Genomic DNA, 25,180 nt, shown 5'->3' with positions numbered 1-25,180 from the left:
GGGTTCTACAAGAGTATGCTGCGTTCTTGAAACCTTCTGTAAGCCGCCGCAATTTTTCGTTGAATTTTCGAGCATTATCCTTGTCGGCCAGTTTATCAAGCTCTTCATACTCACCCATTTCAACCTCTTTGTTTTTCTGTCTGCAAATGCATCTCGCTTCCCTCTTAAACTCTTGGTGTCTATCCCATCCCGCACGTGTTGTGGTCGATCGTAACTTTGCGAGGTAGGCAGTCTATTTTCTCTCCGCTGCGACACGGCACTCCTCGTCGTACCACCTGTTCTTTTGCATTTTCCGGTTTCGGTTGCAGCTGTACGTAAGGAGCTTGAAATGCCGCCCCACAGTTTCCTTATACCGAGAGAGCAGCAGTGCAAGTGGAGTCGATAATCGTTCGGCTATCTGTGATTGCATCTTCTCGACGTCGAATTTTCTTTTGGCCAGATGACCAGTAAGTTGTTTCACCAGCTAAATGACACCTAAAACATTTTCAAAGTTTTGCCGGAAACAATGAGAAGTTCTGAAGAAACCCCTCATCAAAATAAAAGAACAAAACTCAGCCAAAAATTATGTTGAAAACAGCTACATATTTATATATAATTTAGAGTGGTGCAGTTATAAAATATGAAATTAGATTTTCAAATATCAAGAAAAATACTAAATACAATATTTTGTATGTATGTATAAGTAAAATATTAATTTGAGGATAAGTGCTCCAACATGCAATAATGATCTATCGATATGTTATCAGTTTGTGACATGAAGTATTAAAAATAGATATTACATACAATACCAAACCTTCTTGACAGCAAAAAGGAGATGAAAAATAAAAAAGCAAAGCAAATAAGTGATTTCAAGTAAAAAGTAAAAGAAGGATCAGTGATAAAAAATGTCAAAAGATAATTTAAAACAAAATGTGTCAACAACCCGTGCAACAACAACAGCAACAGCAGAAACTACTCTCAACCATGTGGCACCAACAACATCACCGATGCCACCGTCGCCAGCTTTTGAAATAACACCCTCAATATTAGCGATACCGGCGATAAGAAACCCACAAACGCTTCCGCCAGCTTATGCACCCTCTTACACCTACCGCCATCCCTTGAATATGCATATTGTCGGCGGCATACAAGCACCGCCAGTAGGGCCAAGCGCTCAAGAGCTCACCTGTCCGCGTTGCCTGCAGCGTGTTCGGACGCTAGTTGTATACGAACCAACACATGGCCGACTTTGTATGAGCATTTGCGCGTTGCTATGCATGTGAGTTTACCGTTACTTACGATTATATAAACATTGGGCCTCGATAAATTTGTTTAGTGAGTATTTAAGGGATTTTGGCGCTAAATGCTTAGAGAAGCGCGCGTAATTAATTGGGACCGACTCATCGTATTTTTTATTGTACTGTGAGTAACACTGAATTTTTATTGTTGTATGATTACAATTTTTGCATAACTCTGACAGTGATAGGTTAATCGCTCGCGGCTTTACGATATACTATCTAACGGGTTTTACGCATGCATTTACCTAAAAGTACGGTATACTGTACTTTGAAAGCTAATCTAGAAATATTTTTTGAAAAGTCGAATTATTAATCAAAATAATGAAAGGAGGAAGTTCCTGGTTTTGTTTTTTTGATAATCTATCTAATATGTTGATACATAGATCAATAGATCATATATACAAGGCATCCCACAAAAGTTTTTCCATTTCAAATCGCAGCTTCCATGACTTTGAAAAAATAATACCAATCGAGATAACAATTTTCAATTTCGGACCACAAAAAGTCATTATGTTGTCATCTGTTATCTGTTTATCTGTGAGTCCTTTTCATTGGCCGAAGTGTCGTTTCGTGCAGCATTCTCAAAGATAAGTAGATCAATGGATCAATGAAGCGCCTGATATGACGCGGTCTGATGGAACTGTACTATGATTCAAACAAAAGAGCAATAACAAGGCATATTAGATTACTTTAAAAGTTGAGAAACTCACTGCTACCTATTATGTTCTATTTTGTCCTCTCTCTCATCGGTTTCATTATACAAATAGCTCGATCGTTTCTTATTGCGATTGCGGAACCATCGAGTAGTATGTATGCAGATGATCTCCATTTGGAAAACAACCTGTTGCTTGAACTTTGGTTAAGAGACTAAAGTTATGGAATGAATTTAAACTTCTCTTTGAGACTGCTTTCACTTCTTCTCATTTACTTTCTCTTTCCCATACATGAATTTTCTCTGCTCTTCGAAAACAACATTTTTGCCAATTTGTCGAGTACTCTTTTGCCACTCGCCTCCAAGATATGTTGTAGGTTATATAGTCACACATTTTGAAGCTATACCCGATTTCTACTCTTTCGTCCTCATCGCGTACCCTGGAAAAGTGAGCAACCCTTGTGTAAGAGGCGCTAGCCAAACCATGTGGAGCTTGGAGCCTCAAAAGAGATGTAGGCGCAACATATTTCATTCCTACATCTTTGGTTTAAAGGATTGCTGAATTCTTCAGCGCGTGCTTACCACAGGTGCAGCTGGTGTTCTAAACTCTAAACTACTCACATAGCGAGTAGTGGGCTGGGTCTGGGATCCGCCACGTAGAAACCACTTCCAATGAAAAATAGACAACAGGATGGGGTAAAAGACCCCACGTTTCATAGAGTTTCTCTCGGCGCCTAAAGACCAAACTGTACAACTGCCCTAAAGATGGACATCTATCTATCTCGAACCCAAACTATCATATTCTCTTAAATATGATTCTTATTGAAGTCAATACAATGTTTATGCTGAGCACGCTAAGTTTTCATTTTCCTAAAATCTACCGAGAAAAGAGTAAATTTGCATCATGAAAGGGGCAAGATACACTTATATATATCTGTTTTATTTCTTATAACTTTATAACTTCCATAATAAAATTACACATCGGTAATGTTGCATCAAAATTCAAGAGCACTGAAACTGGGTCGGTGAGCACACCAAGTTCTATATTCTAACATGTACATGCTCACATATTTAGTTGCTACTAAGAAAATATAGCCGGTTTCCAGAAACCATATGCTTGTAAAATTTTTACCATATAAAGTAAGCTTACAGCTATCTGGGTGAAAACAAATATATTTTAATTTTGTCCCGAAAGCCGGCAGAAACCACAAAATTCGAACGAACTTCTAAACTGCATCAGTGAACGTTATCAACAAGTTACATATGATAAATATATACAAACATATGTACCATATTGTTTTAAATGTTTGTAAGTACGTGAACTAACTAAGATATTAAATATAATGTTTGATTCAATTTAGGCAATATATTTAAAAGCTGTTCGCTAAGTCAGGAAAAAAACTTTTTAAAGCTGATTCACGGAGCTCAATTGACTTCAGTATATAAAATGTATGAGGAAATTGTAGGAAATGCATCTATACCTCCAGTTTATTATGGGTATAAGGATTCAATGCAGAACTGTCATAAGAATAGTCGTAGAAAATTTTGTCAGCAACAGCTCTGGTACAAGGTAGCTTTCTAGCGTTTTTATATGTTTTTAAAAAACCTAAAGAAAATTTTGTCAGCACACCTAGCGTTTTTATATGTTTTTAAAAAACCTGAATGAAGCACCCTCTGTTAATGAACTTGAACTATAGCTTCCACATAAATATATTTCTCATTTTCTCTAAATTCTGTCTGGACTTAGTCCTTTAATTAGATCTAATGTGCCACGCTTTCAACAATGAGTCTCAATAAAGTCCCCGTAGTCTACAATTTTGAGGAAGTTTTTCATAATTAACTTCTATTCTACTTCATCTAATTTGAATAACCACTGCTAACTCCGTCGAAGATATGGCTATAATCACTGCAGAGAGCAAATTGGAGCCAACTCGCCATAAGCCTGATCATGTATAAATGCTTTTTTTGAAGTCGGACATTATATTATATTTTAGTATAAAAATTCCAATTTCAAAAAAAAAAAATATTATATTTTAGTATAAAATATAATATTTAAATTTTTAGGTTTAGTATATAGTTTTAGTGGTATGGGACAACTTTAACCTACTTGTATAGCTGCCATGCAACAAAACATTGTATGAAAAACTCTTTTATTTCTTTAAATACTTGTATCTCTATAACATTTCCAAGGCAATGCTGCAATATTCGAATAAATTGTTCAGAGCGATGATATGAATGTCAAGGTCTTGTATGGAAACCTTTATATTTGCGAAGGGTATTTTTTTAGGCTTTGACATGAACTGAGCACCGAGTTTTTTGAAGTTTTATTTGTCTTATTTTATTAGTGTTTATAAAGTGTATTCCATTTCGAGGTTCCCTACTATTTTAAAGAAAAACAAAGAAATTTTAAATTTAATTGGGAATGGGTATTATCATTCGAAAGAACATTCTTTGACTGGTCAGATGGACCATCTAGCTGTTGAGTACAATTTTGATGACTCATTCGAGCGTGTCAACTGGTAACTGGCAAATTTTACCAGAGGAAAAGGCAAATATGACACGATCTTGGCTCCCAATCGACTGACCAAAAACGTGAAATTATCTGTTCACCGAAGTCAGCATTGTTTGATGCGAAGTGTGGGAAGTGGCGCCGTCTTGTTGAAACCAAATGTCGTCATAATCACGATCTTCACTTTCAGGCATCAAATAGTCGGTTATCATGGCACGATAATGGTGGCCATTGACCGGTAGGTTCTCATCGGCATCATTTTTGAAGAAATATGGACCGATGATCTCACTGACCCGCAAACCACACCAAACCTTTTTTTTCTGGATGAAATTGGAAATTTTTTAGTTATTGTCTTTTTGTAAATTCTCTGCTATATCCTAAAGAGTGCCGGCTACCAGATGATTAAAAACTCCGTATTCATTCATCTTCTTTTATAAGTTAGGTGCGGGGTTCCGCAATGCGTAGTTATCATTTTCAGTAGAAGCCACTTGGCACGTCGAGACAATCCTAAAATTTATACTGAATTCGCTTGAGTACTTAGAATTGCTGTTAAGGTTTTTAGTAATGAAATTTCTCAAAGCTTAAAAGCTTCGAAGTCAAATGAAGCTACGTAAATAAAATTACCAAGCGAGTAGGTCTAAAAAATGTAAACAGCAGCTATGTACACATTTACCATATACGCAACACCTACATACTCGTAAGTATGTAGTACGAGTATATAGAAAGGCCTTATCGAACTTAACTGTTTGTAGCGCAAAGAGGCAGTCATCACTGACTACACACTAATTATAAAGTACGAGTAAATATAGATAAAATAAAAAAATATACTTTTGTACACATACATATGTATATTGTATGTATTACTAGTATTTTCCGTTGTACAAAATACTTATGTGTATGTATGTATGTATCCGCTTTGATGTGCACCACAATAAGGTGTAAATTTATTTCAGTTCAGTTTAGTTGAAGTCTGCCAACGAATATAATCGAAGCGATCGCGGTGGCGGCAACGCTCTCCCATCACATTTTTTTTTTTTTAATTTTATCAATTGCACACGTACAGAAAAGCGCTCGCAGAAAGTGTTTCAGTGCTTCTAACAGATTTGCCAAATTTTTAACAAAAACTTGCTTTACTTTCTTCGAGTTTTCTTCGAGCTTTTTCGAGTGTTTTCGTGTTCTTTCAAATAATCTTTTGTTGTTTATTGCGAATTGCGAAAATGTCCTACAACAACAACGGTCAACCACCACCATACAGCGCACCACCACCAGGCTTCACGCCGGCCTCGTACTATCAGCCGCCGCCACAACAGATGCCACCACCACAACAAACCTCAACGGTGATTATTACCACAAGCGGTCCACCAGTTATACCACTTGGTGAGGACCCAACGAGAATACAATGTCCTTCGTGTCATGCTGATGTGCTGACTACCGTTAATTATCAACCGAACAGCTGTACGCACATTTGGGCTTTGGTCTTGTGCCTCTTCATGTATGTAAAACAACAAAAACAAAAGAAAAATTACAAAACTATTTATTTACATTTAGGTGCGAATTGATTGTTTTTCTATTTGTGTGTGTGCGTGTGAGTGATAGTTTTTGTCTGAAAAACGAATTGTGCTGAAAATGTGCGAAGACGTATTTCGCAGCTGTTTTCTCAAAGAATTAAGAAATAGCTGCCATGAGGTACTTTAGCGCTCTCAAATTGTGTTCAAATGGGCAAAAGTGTCTAGTGTAGTTCTTAGTTCTTAAAATAACTCCAAACACTGAGCACACTCAGTTCTCTGATAAGAAAAACACAAACAAAACACTCTAACAGAATTTTTTTAACTGAATTTAGTAAAAACAGATATGTATATACATGTACATATGTATGTACATTATGCATATCATGTGACCATGTGTTATTAAAAACCGCATATTGAACAAAATGGTTTTTTTTCAAATTATCAAAGCCGAAAAACCAATTTACATAAAAAGTACGAAAAGAAAAAAGTTGTATTATCAAAAATACCAAATGCGTTGCTAATACCGGTCTCGGCTTGCAGCGACTGAAGTAAAAAAAAAACTGTGTACGTATCTTCTTGAAGAGAAAACAAAATCTGAAAGCCTATTTAACATTTCAATTAATGCTAATTTTATTGCATAAAACCGGTAAATTTTGAAAACATTTTGAAACTTCTGTGTGCGTGACAGTTATCTGCGTTATCAAAATTAAGCGCAACGCTTCACTCTGTAACAATATTTTTTTCAAATGACCAAACGTTTAGAAGGCTGCTTGCTTAAGGCATTAAACCAGTCTAGATTACATGAACAATTTATTGTGGGGACATTAAAAAATATAAAATTTCTGACATATGAAGAGATCCGAACAAAGATACGCCGAAACTCTTTCCTCTTTCAACTGCATTCCTGAAATGCTGAAAAAATGGGTCAAAGTTGTCAGAGAAGGTTGGAGAGGAGTCTTCTATAAAGAGCTTTCCGTCAAGCTTAGTTTTAGGCTACCGAATTATTGTAGTGCCTTATAGCCTTGACAGACGGCAGCGTTAATCCGGATTAACTGCGCACTTAATCAGATCCAAATTTGTAGGTGACAGACGACAGCTATGTGAGTTTGAAACTCTCGCAAGCAGCTAATTGCCATTTTTATAATATTTTCAATGTAAATGGAGAGAAGATAAACATTGCGTTTGTTAGCCGACCGATTTTTACTTAACCATTTTTTTATTACAAAAACATATCAACACGTTATTTTTAAAACATATCAGAACATAAAACTTCTTGTTTTATTATTGAAAAATTTAAACAGCAGCTGTCAGTGTTGCTTGTTTTTCATTCATAATAGATTAAAATTGACCATTTCTAACGATGTTGCCAACGAAAATACAGCTAACTCTCTAAAAGTTTGAGGATTAAATGGGAGTTAGCAACGGAGTTATCTTCACTCACTCCTGAATTAATTCGGACGCAAACGCTGCCTGTCTGTCAGTGCTATTACAGGCAAATTTTGCTGCTATCAAAGTAGCAGTACAGTTATTGCTCTGAAGTGCAGCCTCTTTCAGGGAAGTGAACAAATACTACGACAGCAAAGCGGCAAGTCCAGCGAATGATGTGCACAAAGTTAGTCAAGGAATGTCCAACCTCACTAGTTGTAGCATCAGACTAGTTTAGGTGTCTGATCATAGCAGATTTGCTGGAAACTGTATAGTCTAGAAGAGGCATGAGAACAAGCTGAATCCCGATTGTGTTCTAACACTAGACCTATGAACTTCGCGTGCGCTTAGCAAGCGTTGGTTTACGACCAGCCTCTACGCGAATGCGAGATCCTTCTTACATAGAGTTTGAATACCTGCCTTCAGAAAAATGATGCAATCGTAGGAGTTTTTATTGATCATTGTACAATAGGCATTCATGCTATAAGTCTAAAAATCCACGTATCGGAAACTCCCAAAATTATATGGAAGAAAGTGAGGTGGCACTATCTCCTCCATTGTCCAATTTTATTTTTATAAAAGTCTTTATCATCACTTTTATATATAGAAGTTCTGGGTACCACAATGGACCGCCTATAAGCTGTCCAAGTGAGATCCATATTTAAATTGATCTGACCTATAATATTGTGGGCAAAAAATAGTAAGACTTTATAATTTAAATTTCGCACGAAAGCCCATTCGTCGAAATATTTATTTTTTTAGATTGGTAAGACTGTCGGTGGCACATATGGCAATTGTTACATCAAAATAATCTTTAGTGTTTAGAAATTTGGTGAAAAAGTTCGAAATTAAAGAGAACATGTATAGGGTGATTTTTTAAGAGCTTGATAACTTTTTTTTAAAAAAAAACGCATAAAATTTGCAAAATCTTCTTCTTCTTTATTTGAAACGTTAGATTGGTTCATGACATTTACTTTTTGAAGATAATTTCATTTAAATGTTGACCGCGGCTGCGTTTTAGGTGGTCCATTCGGAAAGTCCAATTTTGGGCAACTTTTTCGAGCATTTCGGCCGGAATAGCCCGAATTTCTTCGGAAATGTTGTCTTCCAAAGCTGGAATAGTTGCTGGCTTATTTCTGTAGACTTTAGACTTGACGTAGCCCCACAAAAAATAGTCTAAAGGCGTTAAATCGCATGATCTTGGTGGCCAACTTACGGGTCCATTTCTTGAGATGAATTGTTGTCCGAAGTTTTCCCTCAAAATGGCCATAGAATCGCAGAGCTGTGTGGCATGTAGCGCCATCTTGTTGAAACCACATGTCAACCAAGTTCAGTTCGTCCATCTTTTTGGCAACAAAAAGTTTGTTAGCATCGAACGATAGCGGGGGGGGGGAGGGATTCGCCATTCACCGTAACGTTTTGCGTCCAACAGCATCTTTGAAAAAATACGGTCAATGATTCCACCAGCGTACAAACCACACCAAACAGTGCATTTTTCGGATGCTATGGGCAGTTCTAGAAACGGCTTCTGGTTTGCTCTTCACCCCAAATGCGGCAATTTTTTGCTTATTTACTTAGCCATTCAACCAGAAATGAGCCTCATCGCTGAACAAAATTTGTCGATAAAAAACATTTCGAACCGAACACTGATTTTTGGTAATAAAATTCAATGATTTGCAAGCGTTGCTCGTTAGTAAGTCTATTCATGATGAAATGTCCAAAGCATTACTGAGCATCTTTCTCTTTGACAACCATGTCTGAAATCCCACGTGATCTGTCAAATACTAATGCATGAAAATCCTAACCTCAAAAAAATCACCCGTTACAATAGAAATAAAATAACTCAATTGCTAACAATGTACCACAATTTTCCACAATTTCTGACGGAGCTACGTCATAAAAGTATAAAATTTAAAAACATACGAAAACTGAAATTACTTCTTTATGTACTATACGGTGTGTTCAAAATATAACGGGAATTTTGCATACATGATATCTTGAAAATATTTTTTACCAATTATATTTCTTTCAAGGCCCACAGCGTTCTGGTTTCACAGATATTTTTATACTTTTAGCTCCTTCTTACTTTTTATATTAAATAGAATGTTAAGCGGAGTAAATTTTGGCATATTTTCGCTTTTAGAATTTTACCAAAAAATCAAAAAAATTAATAATGCAAATGTAATTGGTATATAATATATATGTATTATTAAAAGGTATTGTTCATCAAACTGGTTTAAATACGCATCGCTGCACTTTATAGCAAAAACCCGATCTTTTATCGTTGATTTATACAAAATTCGCAACTGTGCTGACCGCGAAGAATTGCTGCTTAAAGCTCTTTTTATGCATCAAGTGCTTTATGGAATGTATTGCGTGTTTGCCTTAAAATATAATCTGGTTTCAATACTTGATAAACGAGCTTCATTTAGGAATATTATTACAGAATTTTTTAGGGAGATAATTATCAAATCTTGACAGCTGACAGCTGACAAATATAGTTGGAAAAAAAATTGTGATCATTTTCCATTCCTTTGCGTTTCTATAACAGATCAATTGAAAAGACCCCGGCCTATTATAGTAAAAAACAATTTTTTATCAAATTCCATTTTTTTATTCAATATAATTCACTTCAAGGGTGACACACGGATTATACAGATTTCCTTTCCGATTACCTCTTCAATACCAATCTTGTAGTACGAATTGTCCTTTGCTTCTAAGTTGGCCTCCGTTTCGATCAAATTTCTTCTCAGCAAACATTTTTGTAGACCTGAGAAAAGTAAATAGTCGTTAAGGGGCCAGATCTATACAATACGGTGTATACGGAAGCAAGTCGAAGCCTTATTTATAGATTTTTGCCATCATTTTTACTAGCTTCTGACACGGCAGAAGTATTGTCTTGGTGAATTCAGTTTTTGAGATACCACACTGAAAATTTTCATATGTAGTATTCTCGTTAAGAAGCTGCTTGTTTGTCGGAATCGCCAATATCGAACCACTATAGCATATAGCTGCCATACCAACTGAGCGATCAAAATAAAACTCTTGTATGGAAAACTTTCTTATTTGTCAAAATAACTTTGCCAAATTTGGCATAAATTCTTATTTAAGACATTGCGACAATTTTCGAAGAAATTGTTCAGATAAGAAAACTTAGCATATACATACATACATATGTATGTAAGTAGCTGACATCCAAACTGACTAATGCAATTCTTACCTGATGATGATTTGATTTTTTCTAATATTAGGCATTTTCTCATTTCAGCTCTAATCCAAATTATTGACTTGTATTACAAATAATCTAGAAATTATGAAATTCAGTAAAATATTCAACGTGTTAACCGGTTCGCTCATTTAATTAACTAGTTATGGTTGAACTAATTTAAATTAACGTTAAAACCCGACAATTGCACGGTTGGCAGACAAGCCTGCGCTCTCGCATGAGTCACTCGAGCTTTTTTCAGCGTGTCTCAGTTGTCTTTGTTACTTTTTCTGACGTGTGCAAGCGACCTCTTTAAGCAATGCATTACGATGTATAAATATATGTACATATGTACATATGTATGTATGAATATATGAGGTATTTAAGTAGTGAACAAGCCAAAGTTCAACAAACTGTCGCTAAGTACGCAAAATTGTGATGAAATCGAGAGTGTGGCGGCGATGACGTGCGCAAATTGACGTCACAAATGCGCTTTCGAATATAAATGAGGAAAACTATGCATATTTGAGAAAAGTAAATGTTGTAAATACTGCATTACTCACCACAATTTGCTGTTGTTAAATACATAGGTATAATACTAAAACCACACAATGCCGGCATTTGTGGCCAGACAAATATGAATGTGTACTTACTAATCACAAGACTGACTAAAATACTGGAATGCTAAGCAAATAGTATAATAATAATGCTCAACATTGTATGGGTATCTATATACATATATGCATATACATATGTACATATATGGATGAACATATGTGTATATAATTATTTTTTCAATCTAAAAGCTGTGCTTTTCGTCAAAAGCAGGTTTTGGTTTACTTAAGAATATGAAAATTCCATAAAAGTGAATTTCCATTGAATTTGTACTTAATTAAATAAATTATATTTCCGTATAAAACATTTTTTTTTCTCAAATTGTAGCTGTTATGCTGCTTAACCAATTAACACGTCCATCTATTGAATGAGGGAATTACCCGCAATTGCAGCTGTTATTAGTAGAACTGGTTTTATTATCCCTTGTACATAGTATATAAAGTTTGAAACGAACTTTTGATTCTACATAGTATGTAGAATGGGTATTTTGTAGACATGTGGTTTTCTAGATAAAATAAAACGCTTATTATAGAGTGATCTGGCCAAGAATTCCGCATTATTATAAAGATAAGAATTTTCGAGCAAGTCACCATCGCGATCGTCGATTAAACTCCAGCCGCGAAGCTCAATTTTCGATAATTTTATCGTTTAATCAATTCTCGAGCTTAGTTATGTATGTATGTAAGCATAAGCCTACAAAAAATAGTCCAGTGGTGTTAAATCGCATGATCTTGAAGGCCACGCCACAAGCCCAAGACGCGAGAAAATGCGCTCAACAAACCTTTCCTTCAATAAATTGATACTTTCACTGACGGAATGGAAAACAGTGCCGTCTTGTTCTAACCGAAGATCTTGTACATTAACATGTTTCAATTTGGGTACGAAAGAGTCATTAATTAAGATCATACAGCGTACCCCTTGATTAAGGAGTTACATGAGTTTCCTCAGTTAAAAGACAGCCTTTTTTTCAATTATTTTTTTTTTCATATAAAAATTAAATATTTAACGCACTTAGCCTAGCAAGCCTCGAGCGCACAAGTTCTCAAGGCTGTATCTCCGAAACTATTACTCGGATCAACTTGAAAATTTAGGAAAATATTCTAGAATTGTTGTAGAATTTAATAAGACAATAAAAAAATCGATTTTTTGAAACTCGTAAACCGATGAAACCGCTTAATATTATGACAGGCTTCATTTCTGTATAAATATAGACCAATGATTCCCTCTGACCTTAGAGCAGACCAAACAGAGACTGCGACTGACTACCGGTATCCTTTAATTTTTGAATGAGGTAGATGTGTTAATCCCGCAAATCAAGATCTTTCCGCCAAATCCTCCATAAAATGATAGGCAAGCTCCAATTGTTGTGCGCGATGATGGTTGGACTACTTCACAGCAGTAATTTTAATTTTAATATTTTACTCTTCAGTGTCATATTTTACACATTTTTTTGGGAATCGTACACTTATTGGGTATGAATTGGTGCTTAGATAAGTCTCTATCGCAATATTTATAAAAGCTTATATCCATGGCCCATCTTTTAAATGTGTATATCTATCAAATTAAAGGTTATGATTATATTTTTGTACTTAAAATTATTGACCGAGAAGATCTATAAAAAAAAGAGGTGATAAAAATTTAGACATTACTTTTCCATTACTGGCCATATTTACAATATATCGTAAGTCAATTCAGTGTTTCCGGCTCTTCCCCGCTCGTTTATGTTCCACTCCTTTAGTCGCACCTACTTACAAACATACGAGGGCTGTCCGATAAATAACCGACCTAACCATGATGCACGCGACTTTTTCAAAATTTTTTTTTTTATTTTTCTACAGTAGTCCTCCTTGTAACTCCACACACTTCTCCCAGCGATGCTCCCATCTCTGCAACCCTTCCAAATAGTACTTGGCGTCTTTGTCTGCAAAATACGAGATTCACGAAAGAGATTGCCTCCTCATTTGACGAAAATCTCTGGCCCCGCCGAGCGCAGTTTTAAGTTGAGGAAACAAAAAAAAGTCGCTTGGTGCTGGATCCGGTGAATAAGGTGGATGGTCAAGCAGTTCGAACCGCATTCGTGGATTTTCGCCATGGCGACTGTTGAGGTGTGATGATGGTGCGTTGTCCCTTGGTGGAACAAAGACTTTCTTTTTTTGCAAATGTGGCCGATTTTTCGAAATTTCTTCCTTTAGCTTGTCCAATAATGATGCGTAGTATGCTCCTGTTTATAGTTATTTTCCTTTTTCAAGATACTCGATAAAAATATTCTATGGCTGTCCCAAAAAACACTCGCCATCACTTTTCCCAGTCGAATACACAGCTTTAGGTTTTTTTGGGGCTGGTTCCCCCTTTTCAATCCACTGTTTAGATTGGATTTTTGTTTCGGGCGTATAATGATGAATCCAAGTTTCGTCTACAGTTATCAATCGGCGCCAAAACTCGGTCTTATTGCCTCTAAACTGGCCAACAGAGCGCTGGAAGTGTTCATGCGCGCACGTTTGTGGTGGGTAGCGTAAGCAAACGCGGGCACCCAACGCGCGGACGCCTTTCTCATGCCCAAATCTTGGTTTAATATGTGGACAAACAACAGTTTTCTTTTGACATCTTCATAATCTCGCTATTTCCCATAAACTTTAATCCGGCGGTCGTCTAGTACCAATTGATGAACTTAGCGATGTTATCGTTAGTGGTTACAGTTTTTTGGACGCCCAGGACGTTCATCATCTTCCAAGCTCCTGCGACACGTTTAAATTCAGCTGCCCAAAATTTTACGGTGGTAAAACGATGGTGCAGAGTCACCATACACAGAGTCCAACTCATCTTTGATTTGTGAAGGCGTATTACCTTTCAAAAATAAAAATTTAATTACAGCTCGGTATTCAAATTTTTCCATTTTTTGGGGAAAATCACCGAATAGACTCACAAAAAACGACTGTCAACAGATAATTGCGCAAGATAAATTTCTGAAATTTTGGCGAGTAGCTATTATAATATGCAAAATTTGAAGTAGAAACTTTCTTTTCAGATGTGCCGCTAGCTTCACGTTGAGGTCGGTTATTTATCGGACAGCCCTCGTAAGTATGTACTATATACATATGTATACGATGTACTTTTCCGGATTCTGAGTTTGAAGCTCTCCATTATTTCTTTTAACGTCACCAAATATCAGGCTTCATTGCCTGTGCCCAAAATTCTCTTACAAAGTCAGTATTAAGGACTAACAGTCCAGCCACCTGTCGCACAAACATATGTATGTATGTATTTGAAACAATTTCATTATTAGACAATTCCAAAATTTATACAAAATCTGAAACAATTTCTAGCTTCTGGTCACCTTACAATTATATTTATCTCAACTGTGCCAGATGTTTCCATATCCTTCCTGCATTGCGTTGCAGAAACGTTGCTAAAACCACCCCGAAGACCAATATACTTTTATGCAATGCATCTCGTAAAACAAAAGCAACGTTACAAACATACGCACATAAATATGCCATAGGTAATCGCTGAGCGCTCTCATCTCCAGACATCTTACGGAAAACGAAACTCACCACAAACGAGCTGCCAAAATGAATGAGTCAGACAAATTAAAACTCTACGCCGCATTGCACTGTCAGTTTACCTTTAGTTCAGGGATAATGGGATGCCCAACTTATTCCAGTGTGAGCGAGCCGCCTCAAAATAAGCGTTTTTTATAACATTTTCCATTATGGCCAGATCGAACAAAATAAGAATTTTTTTGGGCATTTTAAAATTAAAATACCCAACATTTATTACGATTGCAAATTATTATTTTATTGGACTTTTAATATATGGCGAAACTACTTAATTCTTTTTTTAAAAAAATTGATTTTATGGTATATTAAAAACAACTGATTTTTTCCATCTTTCAATACTTAATAAGGTGAATTAAGCCTGTTAGTGTTCTCAATTAATAAATGATTTTAATCAATTGTAATAGAAAAATTAATTCTATTATGCATTAAATTACAAAACGTTTCATGAAATATATTTAAATTTCGCATTTTCTTTGATTTTCATTGTTTTAAATTTTATAGCGATCTTGAAAACAAACACAACGGCGGCAACAAATTCCTCCGTTCATATATATTTTTGGTATAATTTCAATCTGGCCGTTCCAGTCATTCCAATGTTTGTTGGGGGGGGGCGAAACGTCAACACCTACCCAATCCAGTCAACTGTCAAAGTTCGGTAGGTGAGCGGCTCATCACATTTCCAGTGACAGTTGAGTTGGGGATCTCTTTATCTCTGCTTTTAGTTTTTTGACGCGCAGTAACGTGAGAAAGTCGCAAATCGAGTTTACTAAAGCGAATTAGTATACTGAAACGAGTGCAAAAGTTCAGAAAAGTAAAACGGCAGTTCAAAGTACAAGCCAAAGAAAAAATATTGGTTTTCATTGAGAAAACAGCTCAAAAGTGTTAGTTAGTTCCTTCAGCTAGTGAGTGCATATACTTAGGTACATAAATTCTTAGATAATGTCACATCCACAAGCGCCGCCTCCGCCATACTCACAGGCCGTGCCGGGCTACTACCCACAGCAGGGTGCTGCGGCTCCAGCAACCACAGTGGTCATACACACTGCAGCGCCATCATTTGCGCCCATCTCAAATGAGCCGGCTACAATAACTTGTCCCTCCTGTCATGCTGTGGTGCGCACCACCGTCATCCGACAGCCCAGCAACACCACACATCTTTGGGCGCTGATACTCTGTCTTTTCGTGTAAGTTTTCAAACATTGCTCAGAATATTTTATAGCTTAATGGTGTGAAAAAAGTGCTTACTGCAGTGTAAACAACGGTTTCTTTTGCGAAAAATCGACTTTTGTACTATAATACTGTTCTACATTTGGCTGTTTATAAACAAATAATTTCAGAAGCATCGCGATGTTTGTGGTTTTGTTCGCTTATTTAGTATCGCACCACTCAAATGTATGCTCATAAATACTACAGACATACCCACAGATACAACTCTTGTGAAGTTAACTCACCACACTCGGAAAAAAAGAGAGATTAGAGAGATGCATTTTTTAGTCAGTGAGCATTAATTGAGCAATTCTATGCTCATATCAGCTAGTAGTCTTCGGCATTAACGACAAGCATATGAGCTACTCAAAATAGTGTAAGTCTACTAAAACTAAGTATAATGAGTACCGGGTTGAAATATAAAAGTACCGCAAATTATGAAGCTACAAAGTGTCCCTAAGAAACAAAATTCTTAATTAGCTTAGAGAAATGATTGCCAAAAATGTTTTTCTTTTCTAATTTTCCCAATTTCTGAACTTTCCATAACATAATTTCTTGAAGTACATACATATATATTTCTGTAAATATCTCGAGAATGTAGCATATATGTCTATCTGTATATGTTTCTTCTCCAAATTTAGTTAAATCAAATGGAGTATTTTATTTAATATTTCTAAATAACATAAGAACATGCTTCACATGGACCAAGCTTTAACCTTTTTTGTTAAACTCATTAGAGTTGGAGAAATTTGAGTTAACTTTTTCTACTTAAATTGCATTTTATTAGTTAGGGGCTAGCTTGTCCGAACTAATATTTTACATATACCTGAAATGTTTTCTCTGCAGATTCATAATTTTCAAAACCTGTTTCCATAACTCCTTTCCAAAAGTCACGAGTTAGGTCTTCGATAAGATTTTGTCTTTTTAGAATACAAACAGATTGAAAATTGAATTCTTTCGTGAAATTCGCCTATTATTGTATATTTTTTATACTCTCGCAAACAAAGTTGCTAAGGAGAGTATTATAGTTTTGTTCACATAACGGTTGTTTGTAAGTCCTAAAACTAAAAGAGTCAGATATAAGGTTATACAATACCAAGTGATCAGGAGTGACGAGAGTAGAGGTGAAATCCGGATGTCTGTCTGTCCGTCCGTCCGTCTGTCCGTCCGTCGTTGCAAGCTGTAACTTGAGTGAAAAATTGAGATATCATGATGAAACTTGGTACACGTATTCTTCTTGGCTCTATAAGAAGGTCAAGTTCGAAGTTATGGGCAAAATCGGTCCACTGCCTCGCCCACACAAATGGCGGAAACCGAAAACCTATATAAAGTGTCATAACTAAGCCATAAATGAAGATATTAAAGTGAAAATTTGGCCACAAAGGATCGCATTAGGGAGGAGCATATTTGGAAGTATTTTTTTTGGAAAAGTGGGACGTGGCCCCGCCCCCTACTAAGTTTTTTTGTACATATCTCGGAAAAACTACTATAGCTATGTCTAACCAAACTCTATAGAGCCCGTTTCCTTCAGGCATTTACATATACAGTTCAAAAATGGAAGAAATCGGATAATAACCCACGCCCACCTCCATACAAAGGTTATGTTGAAAATCACTAAAAGTGCGTTAACCGACTAACAAAAAACGTCAGAAACACCAAATTTTACGGAAAAAATGACAGAAGGAAGCTGCACCCTTTTTTTAAAAATTAAAAATGGGCGTGGCGACGCCCCAACTTATGGACCAAAAACCATAACTCAGGAACTACTCGACCGATTTCAATGAAATTCGGTCATATAATATTTTCTTAACACTCTGATAACATGTACGAAATATGGGTAAAAATCGGTTTACAACACGCCTTCTTCAAAATTAACGCTATTTTGAATTCCATCTGATGCCTTCTCTGTATAATATATACATTAGAAAGCAATGATCATAGCGGAATTAAAACTTTACTCAAATACGGTATGTGAGCTGAGGTATCCCTTGTGGGGAAAAATTGTTGTGATTGGACTATAACTTTTCAAGGTCCCTGATATCGAACACGAAGAACTCAGTGCCCAAACCTAACCTAACCTAATTTTCACCGAAAATATCGGTAAATCTCTCAGAATTTAATTCTAATGAATTTTACAGCAAAATAAAAAAATATGTAAATGACGGATAATTAAATCTCGATTATCACTTTATCATGCGAGAGTATAAATGTTCGGTGACACCCGAACTTAGCCCTTCCTAACTTGTTTCATTTTAAAATCGCTCTTGTTATTACACGCAAACGCTCGTGAAAATTATAAACTAAACTGCCCAGCCGTAGCGTACTTAACACGTATGTACTTCTATAGCAAATTCACCACGGTGCTTCAGAAATAGGCGAGTTCACGAGCGCCGCAGTTTGTTCGTGTTATCAATGATTGCAAAACAGATAAATTACTTCAAAAACATTTTGCTAATGTAAACAAAAACACTTAACTGGAAGCGCAGATCTATATAGAAGCTAGAATTTCTTAGCGCTATGCTAAAAGCAAAGGTACATAAATGTATATAAAACTATGTATGTATGTATGTACATATGTATATACAAGTGCCTTAATAATTACTGAAGCCAAAGTAAAGCACAAAGCTTTCATATTTCTCGTATACTACATATTGGGGGTGCCATAATTTTAGCGTTATTACTTGTTTTTATTTTAAGGATTTAATTATTTTAACAAAAAAATGTATTATAGTATACAAAAGTTGATTTTTATAATTAAAATTTAGACCTACATATATTATAAAAATAATATTTTTAATAAAGTTTAATAGGCGTCCGTGACAAAAGTGTTTGTTGGGAGTGGCCTCCTCATCTACTTGACCAATTTCAACCCAACAGAATATACATATGAATATCATTATCCCAAAATTCCAATATTTCCTTGTAAATTCTATCTGAAACTTTCACTTTCCAGTATACAAATCAAGCATTAAAGTATATTTCCAAACAAAACTTTAAACAAATAGTGACCTTTAGGAACGCCATCTTGAGTCTACAATTTGTGAAAATCTGGCGCTATGCTAAAAGCAAAGGTACATAAATGTATATAAAACTATGTATGTATGTATGTACATATGTGTATACAAATGCCTTAATAATTACTGAAGCCAAAGTAAAGCACAAAGCTTTCATATTTCTCATATACTACATATTAGGGGTGCCATAATTTTAGCGTTATTACTTGTTTTTATTTTAAGAATTTAATTATTTTAACAAAAAATTTAATTGTATACCACAAAAGTTGATTTTTATAATTAAAATTTAGACCTATATTATAAAAAGAATATTTTTATTAAAGTTTAATAGGCGTCCGTGACAAAAGTGTTTGATGAGAGTGGCCTCCTCATCTACATGACCAATTTCAACCCAACAGGATATATGAATATCATTATACCAAAATTCCAATATTTCCTTGTAAATTCCATCTGAAACTTTCACTTTCCAGTATACAAATCAAGCATTAAAGTATATTTCCAAATAAAACTTTAAACAAATAGTGACCTTTAGGAACGCCATCTTGAGTCTACAATTTGCGAAAATCTGGCAATAACTGCTCAAACTCCCAGATGCTGCATATGGGGACCACAATGCCCATTGCTAACTTTATATTGAAAATATCGATCAATCTGTGAAATGAATTATTGAAATTAGAGGGTAATACTTTCCCAATAATAGTATGTCTGTATGTCACAAATGGGTTGAATCGAGTATAGATCCAATGTACCATTTCTCTTCAGTAAGGCTTGTCATTTCATCATGGAAAGATATACGATCAATTATTCAAATTTCCTACCGAAATACGGAGTCAGAGGCCTCAACTTTAAGTGCGCTACGTCCATTTTATGGTCGTCATAATCATCCTGTCAGTTCAACAATTGAGCGTCGATTGAAAAATTTTGAATCCACAGGCGCAGTACAAAATGTTCCAATATCAGTGAGACAAAGAAGTGTCCATAGTATCGAGAATATTGCTGAATACCGCATCAGTAGAGAAAGTCCAAAATCAGTCTCTCACACGTTGTTCTCAAACGTTGGGCATCTCTGTAACATCGTTGTGGCGAATTTTGCGAAATGATCTTGGCCTACATCCTTACAAGATCAAATTGACGCAAGAACTGAAGCCAGAATAGTCGTATGTTTGTGGATTGGGCTGAGCAATAACTAAAATGATCCAGACTTTCATCGGAAAATCATCTTCACCGATAAGCCTCATTTCTGACTGAATGGAATCGTCGATAAGCAAAACATTCGCCTGACTTTGCTCATTATAGATTTGTGACGACATGTGAGATAACTTAATGCAACTAAGTTAGTACCTTTTCCTATTACCAATATGTGGTAACGCCAAAATCATGTAGAATCGTGTCTATTTTATACCCATCTCTCATATACTATATATACAATTTTCAAAATTCAGGTTAATTTTTTACCGTATATGTATATATATGTAAGATTTGTTAACAATATTAACTGAACATATTCTACACCCATACTATAGTTTGGTTCTGAAAATATGTGAGTTAATTCTATCCCAAATACTACATATAATGATTTTCGTTATTCTAACAAACTCTAGGCTGCATAGATCGGTCAGTGTGAGTTATATAATTTAAACTATAAATTGGCTGAAAATATATTCACGACTAAACCTGAGCAGTGTGAATAGCGCTTTCCGACGTTTCACCTAGTCAAAATGCTTGTTATTTTGATAAAATTAAGTGAACAAGCTTTCTTAAAAATTATGAATTGAATTGTTCTCGAACCCGGTTCAAACCTCATATCTCTAATATAATAAATTGAAGCTTTGCGCAACAACTCTATATACTAAATTGAGTATCTTCGATTAAGTTTATATCAGATAAACATCTCAATTGAAGATGATTTTAATATGATTTTCGCCGAGATAAAGACGCCACCACACATTCCATGTGAGTATAACAACCCCGCATTTGGCGTCATTGACCTGACCCAGTTCTAGTGAAGCCATTATATTTAGTTGAATATCAGCCGAATGTTAAGGCAAACAGCTGATTGGCTTGATACTCTGTGTTATATTATGAGTACATATGAACAAGTACTTATGTATACACCTACATTTGTGAGTATGCATGTAGTACACGCAAATCCAAATCTTTGTCAGCGGCAGTAATTCTTTGGTTATAGAACAATCGCATACGTTTGTATTTATTACTACATATCGTCTAATGCATCTTGTTTGTGTCATTAAAGAATTTACCTAATCTAAAGGCATTTACGACAAATTAAAATCATCTAGGGTTGCCAACTTATAATAATTTGAAACTCAAAAACTTATCCGAAATAACAAGCTAAAGCAATTTAAACGATTTCTTTATAAATAAATATGCATCATATCTACATATATTATATGTTGCACTTATTGTCAAACAGGGTTACCAACTGTTTTATAAGCATACAAGATTTCAAATATAATATAATGAGTAGTCCGTTTAAATTACGTACATACATACTTATGTATATACATATGTATTTAAGAACGAAATATAAGTTAATAAACGCAGCACGCGCATTTTTTCAAGAATTGTGTGGACACTCATTTTCTGTAGAATTTTGATCTGCTCGAGCCTTGCTGTGGGAATTTCAGAATTTCTTGTAAATTTCAAAATTGAGAAATTTAGTCATTAACTTATACAAAGGTGATGATGTCATATTTCTATACCCAACCATTTTTTAAACAACTGACCGCTCTTCTCAAAAATATTTCTATACAATGGGTGAGCCAGTTCGAGGTTCCCTATTTTTTAAAGAAACCCACAGACACTTTAAATTCAATGGGAAATGTTTCTTATCATTCGAAAGACAATCCTTTGGCATTTATTTTTTAAAGATTATCTCTTTCAAATGTTGCCCGCGGCTACGTTTCAGAGGACCCATGCATTGAGACCAATGGTCGGCGCCGAATCGACTCTCCACGGTCTTTGTGTACACTCTCAGCTACGGCGACTATTTTTTTATTTGACTTCGTGCTAAACGTGATGTATTGGATCGAATATTATGCAATAATGAATGCTGGGTTTCAAGATTGGTGATGGTGTTGCGAATAGTACGCTCAGAAGACCAATTTCGGAACGTTAATTTTCGTAAGAAAGTTGAATGATTTGTAAAAGTTTTTCAGCCGTAAGTCTTTCCATTATGAAATACTAAACAATACTGAACAAAAATGACAGGATACCGCGACTCCCTCGTGATCTGTTAAAGAAAGGCTATTGAAAACCTGGAGTTTGATTACATATGTTTACAACCTGTCAAATATCTCTCTTACAGTTTTTTGCTCTTTATTCAATGCTCTATAAAAATTATTACATTGATCGGATTTAGTTCCAATATGCGCTGTTTCGTTCGATAATCTGTTTCCATTTAGACGGCAACTTCATAATACCCCCCTTGTAGAAGCCCCTCTGCTTATTTGCGAAGAACTTAACCACTTTTCGGAAGCCTCTTTTGAGTTCAACTTTACACCTATGTCCGGGCTATATGGTGGATGTGATAAAACCTCCCATCCATGCACCCGTAGCTTCTGAGAAGTCATCAACGAAGTGTGTGATCTGGCGATGTCCTGGTGGAACTTTACACCCCTCCTGTTGGCCAATTCTGATCGATCACCTGCTTCAAGCGGTCCAGTTGTTCACAGTAGATGGTAGAATTAAGCGTCTGGCCATATGGGAGCAGCTCATAGTGGACGATTACCTTCCAATACCACTAAATACGCAGCAAAACCTTCCTGGCCGTCAATCCCGGCTTGCCCACTGTTTGGGACGATTCACTGGCCTTCAAGCACGACCGTATTCGCTTGATATTGTCGTATGTGATCCATTTTTCGTCGCAAGTCACCATCCGCTTCAAAAATGGGTCGAGTTCGTTGAGCTCCAGCAGCATATCGCAGGCGTTGAGCATATATTTATACGTTATGGAGCATATAATTATAAGAAAAAATAAAATTTTTTTCTGTTAAAATTTTTGCCTCTGAATGCCGCCCAAAACTACCCTATATTCGTTTTCTAGAGCGCACCACCGATAAAGCTCAATTTCAAAACTTTTTCGGTTCGCCAACGTAACGTATACTCAGCTGATATCTCAAATTCGTATTTATACAAGTGAAGAGAAGCTAAAATACTGAATCCATCAGTATTTTTACCCAACAACCCAACTTCAAAAATAAACAAAAGCAAGCCAGCTGTGAGAGTGTATTGCGGCTCCCAATTTGTGATCTTACGCTGACGTCGGAGTCATTTGTAAATCATGAAGCAACGCCAACTTGGATGCGATAAGCACACTTTATGGAACTATATATGTATGTACCACCATATAAAGAGTTATCGCTTTCTGGCAAATAAAATACTTTCAGTTAACTAACGTCAGCAGCGTTGTGCGCATAGCTGAAGTCGGTGGAGCGCGCAAAACGTTAGAATAAAAATAAAGTACCAAAACGGTGTTGCGGAGTTTCCAAAAACTTTCCTACGACAAATAATTAAATAAATTTTAAACGCTATGTCGAACCACGGACAGCCACCACCATACTCCCAACCGGGCTACACGCCGGCGCAGTACTATCAGCCACCACCACCGCAAATGGCGCCGCCGCCGCAATCAAGCACGGTAATCATACAGACGACGCGTCCACCTATGGTGCCGGTCAGCAATTCACCGACGCGCATCGTTTGCCCCTCGTGCCACGCCCAAGTGTTGACCACCGTTAAGCATCAGGCGACAACACGCACACATTGCTGGGCGTTGATACTGTGCCTCGTATTGTGAGTTCAAGTGCAATTATTAAAATATCATTTTCAAAAGTTTAGTACAAGAAGTATGGATCAAAAATAATTTACTATTAAATTTATTCTAACCTTTTCTTTTTGGCAAACTCCTTTGTGGAATTTCAAAAGTTATTAAAGTGAAAATCATTTACGGCGTGCCCTTATAGCACTCAGACACAATCTTATCGGCCATAAAAGCTTATCAAATGCTCATAAATATGAGCTAAAGTACATTATCAAGTTTGCATGTGTTTGTGTATAGGTATTGTGAAAGTAAATAGCCAGGTATGCAATCAACACGAACATCTGGTCACTACTTACCGATAAATATATCGCCCTGCACTGAAAGATACTCTTCTAAATTAAACTTTGAAACAAAAATATTTTTCAATAGGGTTACCAAGTTTTGAAGCGGAACTTCTTTAATTCCCGGAATTGTGCAATTGGAATTGCAACCACAAAACGTTACGTTAAAGAGAGGTTGTGGGCAAAACCAAAAAGGGTTTGCCATTTATGTGAAAATTGTACCGAAAAGCAAGAAAAAACGTTAACTTCGGTTGCACCGTAATTCGTAATACCCCTTACAAATAGAAAGGATTCCATACAAGAACTTGTTTTGATCGGTCAGTTCAGCTATGTATATGCTACAATGATCCGATCCAAATTGTTCGGAAATTGCACCCATGCTCAATATCGTGATCATATCTCGTCAAACGAAAAAGTTTTCCATGCAAGCACTTGCTTCCGATTGTTCAGTTTCTATGGCAGCTATATGATGTGTGGTCCGATGTGTGCAAAATGTCAGGTCGATATCTCAAAAACTTAGAAATAAGTTCGCATATAAACCGATGGACGAACACACAAACAGACGAACATGGCTAAATCGACTCAGATCGTCACGCCGATCATTTACCATATATAGGGTTTTCCAATAAAGGTGATATGCTTTCTTAAAAAAAAGACACATTAATTGTTAAGCAAATTCAAATGTGTTTTTTATTTAATTTTAAGTACAATCGATACAATTAAGTTCTGAATAAAACAACATTCAAATGGCCTACACGACTTCTTTTTCGGGAACGAATTCGATGAACCCAATTTCCGAGTACTTTTTCCACTAAATAAAGTCGCATGTCATGAAGAGAACGTTCAATATTGACTTCAAAAATTTAAAGAGAGTCTGGTTTATTGTTAAAGTCCAAGGACTTCAAATAATCCCACAAGAAGTAGTCTAATGGTATTTAATCACAATTTCTTGGAGGCCATTCAATGTCAAAATTTCGTGATATAATCGAATCTCCAAATTTCTCTCGCAATAATTCGATTGTTGTACGAGCTGTGTGGCACGTAGCCTCGTCTTGTTGTAACCTAATGTTGTCAAGATCAACTTCTTC

The 25,180-nt window shown here is 36.0% G+C and overlaps 3 protein-coding genes across 4 annotated transcripts in view; all 3 read left to right on the top strand.

Annotated features, from left to right (window-relative positions):
• The first annotated feature begins 726 nt into the window (after positions 1-726).
• LOC105233678 (uncharacterized) lies at positions 727-1,387 on the top strand. The gene has a single exon (XM_049450964.1). It carries the CDS (start codon positions 885-887, stop codon positions 1,260-1,262), a length of 378 nt encoding a protein of 125 aa, XP_049306921.1. The 5' UTR covers positions 727-884; the 3' UTR covers positions 1,263-1,387.
• A 4,013-nt stretch (positions 1,388-5,400) lies between these two features.
• The window catches only part of LOC105233675 (lipopolysaccharide-induced tumor necrosis factor-alpha factor homolog), a 26,576-nt gene continuing 6,796 nt past the window's right edge, over positions 5,401-25,180 (top strand). The window contains exon 1 of the mRNA XM_049450963.1: positions 5,401-5,930. Coding sequence (XP_049306920.1) covers positions 5,656-5,930 — 275 coding nt within the window. The 5' untranslated portion in view covers positions 5,401-5,655. The remainder of the gene's footprint in view (positions 5,931-25,180) is intronic.
• LOC105234063 (lipopolysaccharide-induced tumor necrosis factor-alpha factor homolog) overlaps positions 14,678-25,180 on the top strand; it is a 24,899-nt gene continuing 14,396 nt past the window's right edge. Inside the window, exons 1-2 of one of the 2 annotated variants that reach the window (XM_049450967.1) lie at positions 14,678-14,818; positions 15,471-15,932. In XM_049450967.1, coding sequence (XP_049306924.1) covers positions 15,688-15,932 — 245 coding nt within the window. In that variant the 5' untranslated portion in view covers positions 14,678-14,818; positions 15,471-15,687. Of the gene's footprint in view, positions 14,819-15,470; positions 15,933-23,377; positions 23,784-25,180 lie in introns of those variants that run through there. The other variant, XM_049450965.1, reaches the window with a different exon arrangement.

This window comes from Bactrocera dorsalis, chromosome 3 (assembly GCF_023373825.1).
Source record: "Bactrocera dorsalis isolate Fly_Bdor chromosome 3, ASM2337382v1, whole genome shotgun sequence".
In the NCBI taxonomy this organism is placed as follows: domain Eukaryota; kingdom Metazoa; phylum Arthropoda; class Insecta; order Diptera; family Tephritidae; genus Bactrocera; species Bactrocera dorsalis.
The sequence above is the reverse complement of the archived record's forward strand: the minus strand, read 5'-3'. Positions and strand labels throughout refer to the sequence as shown.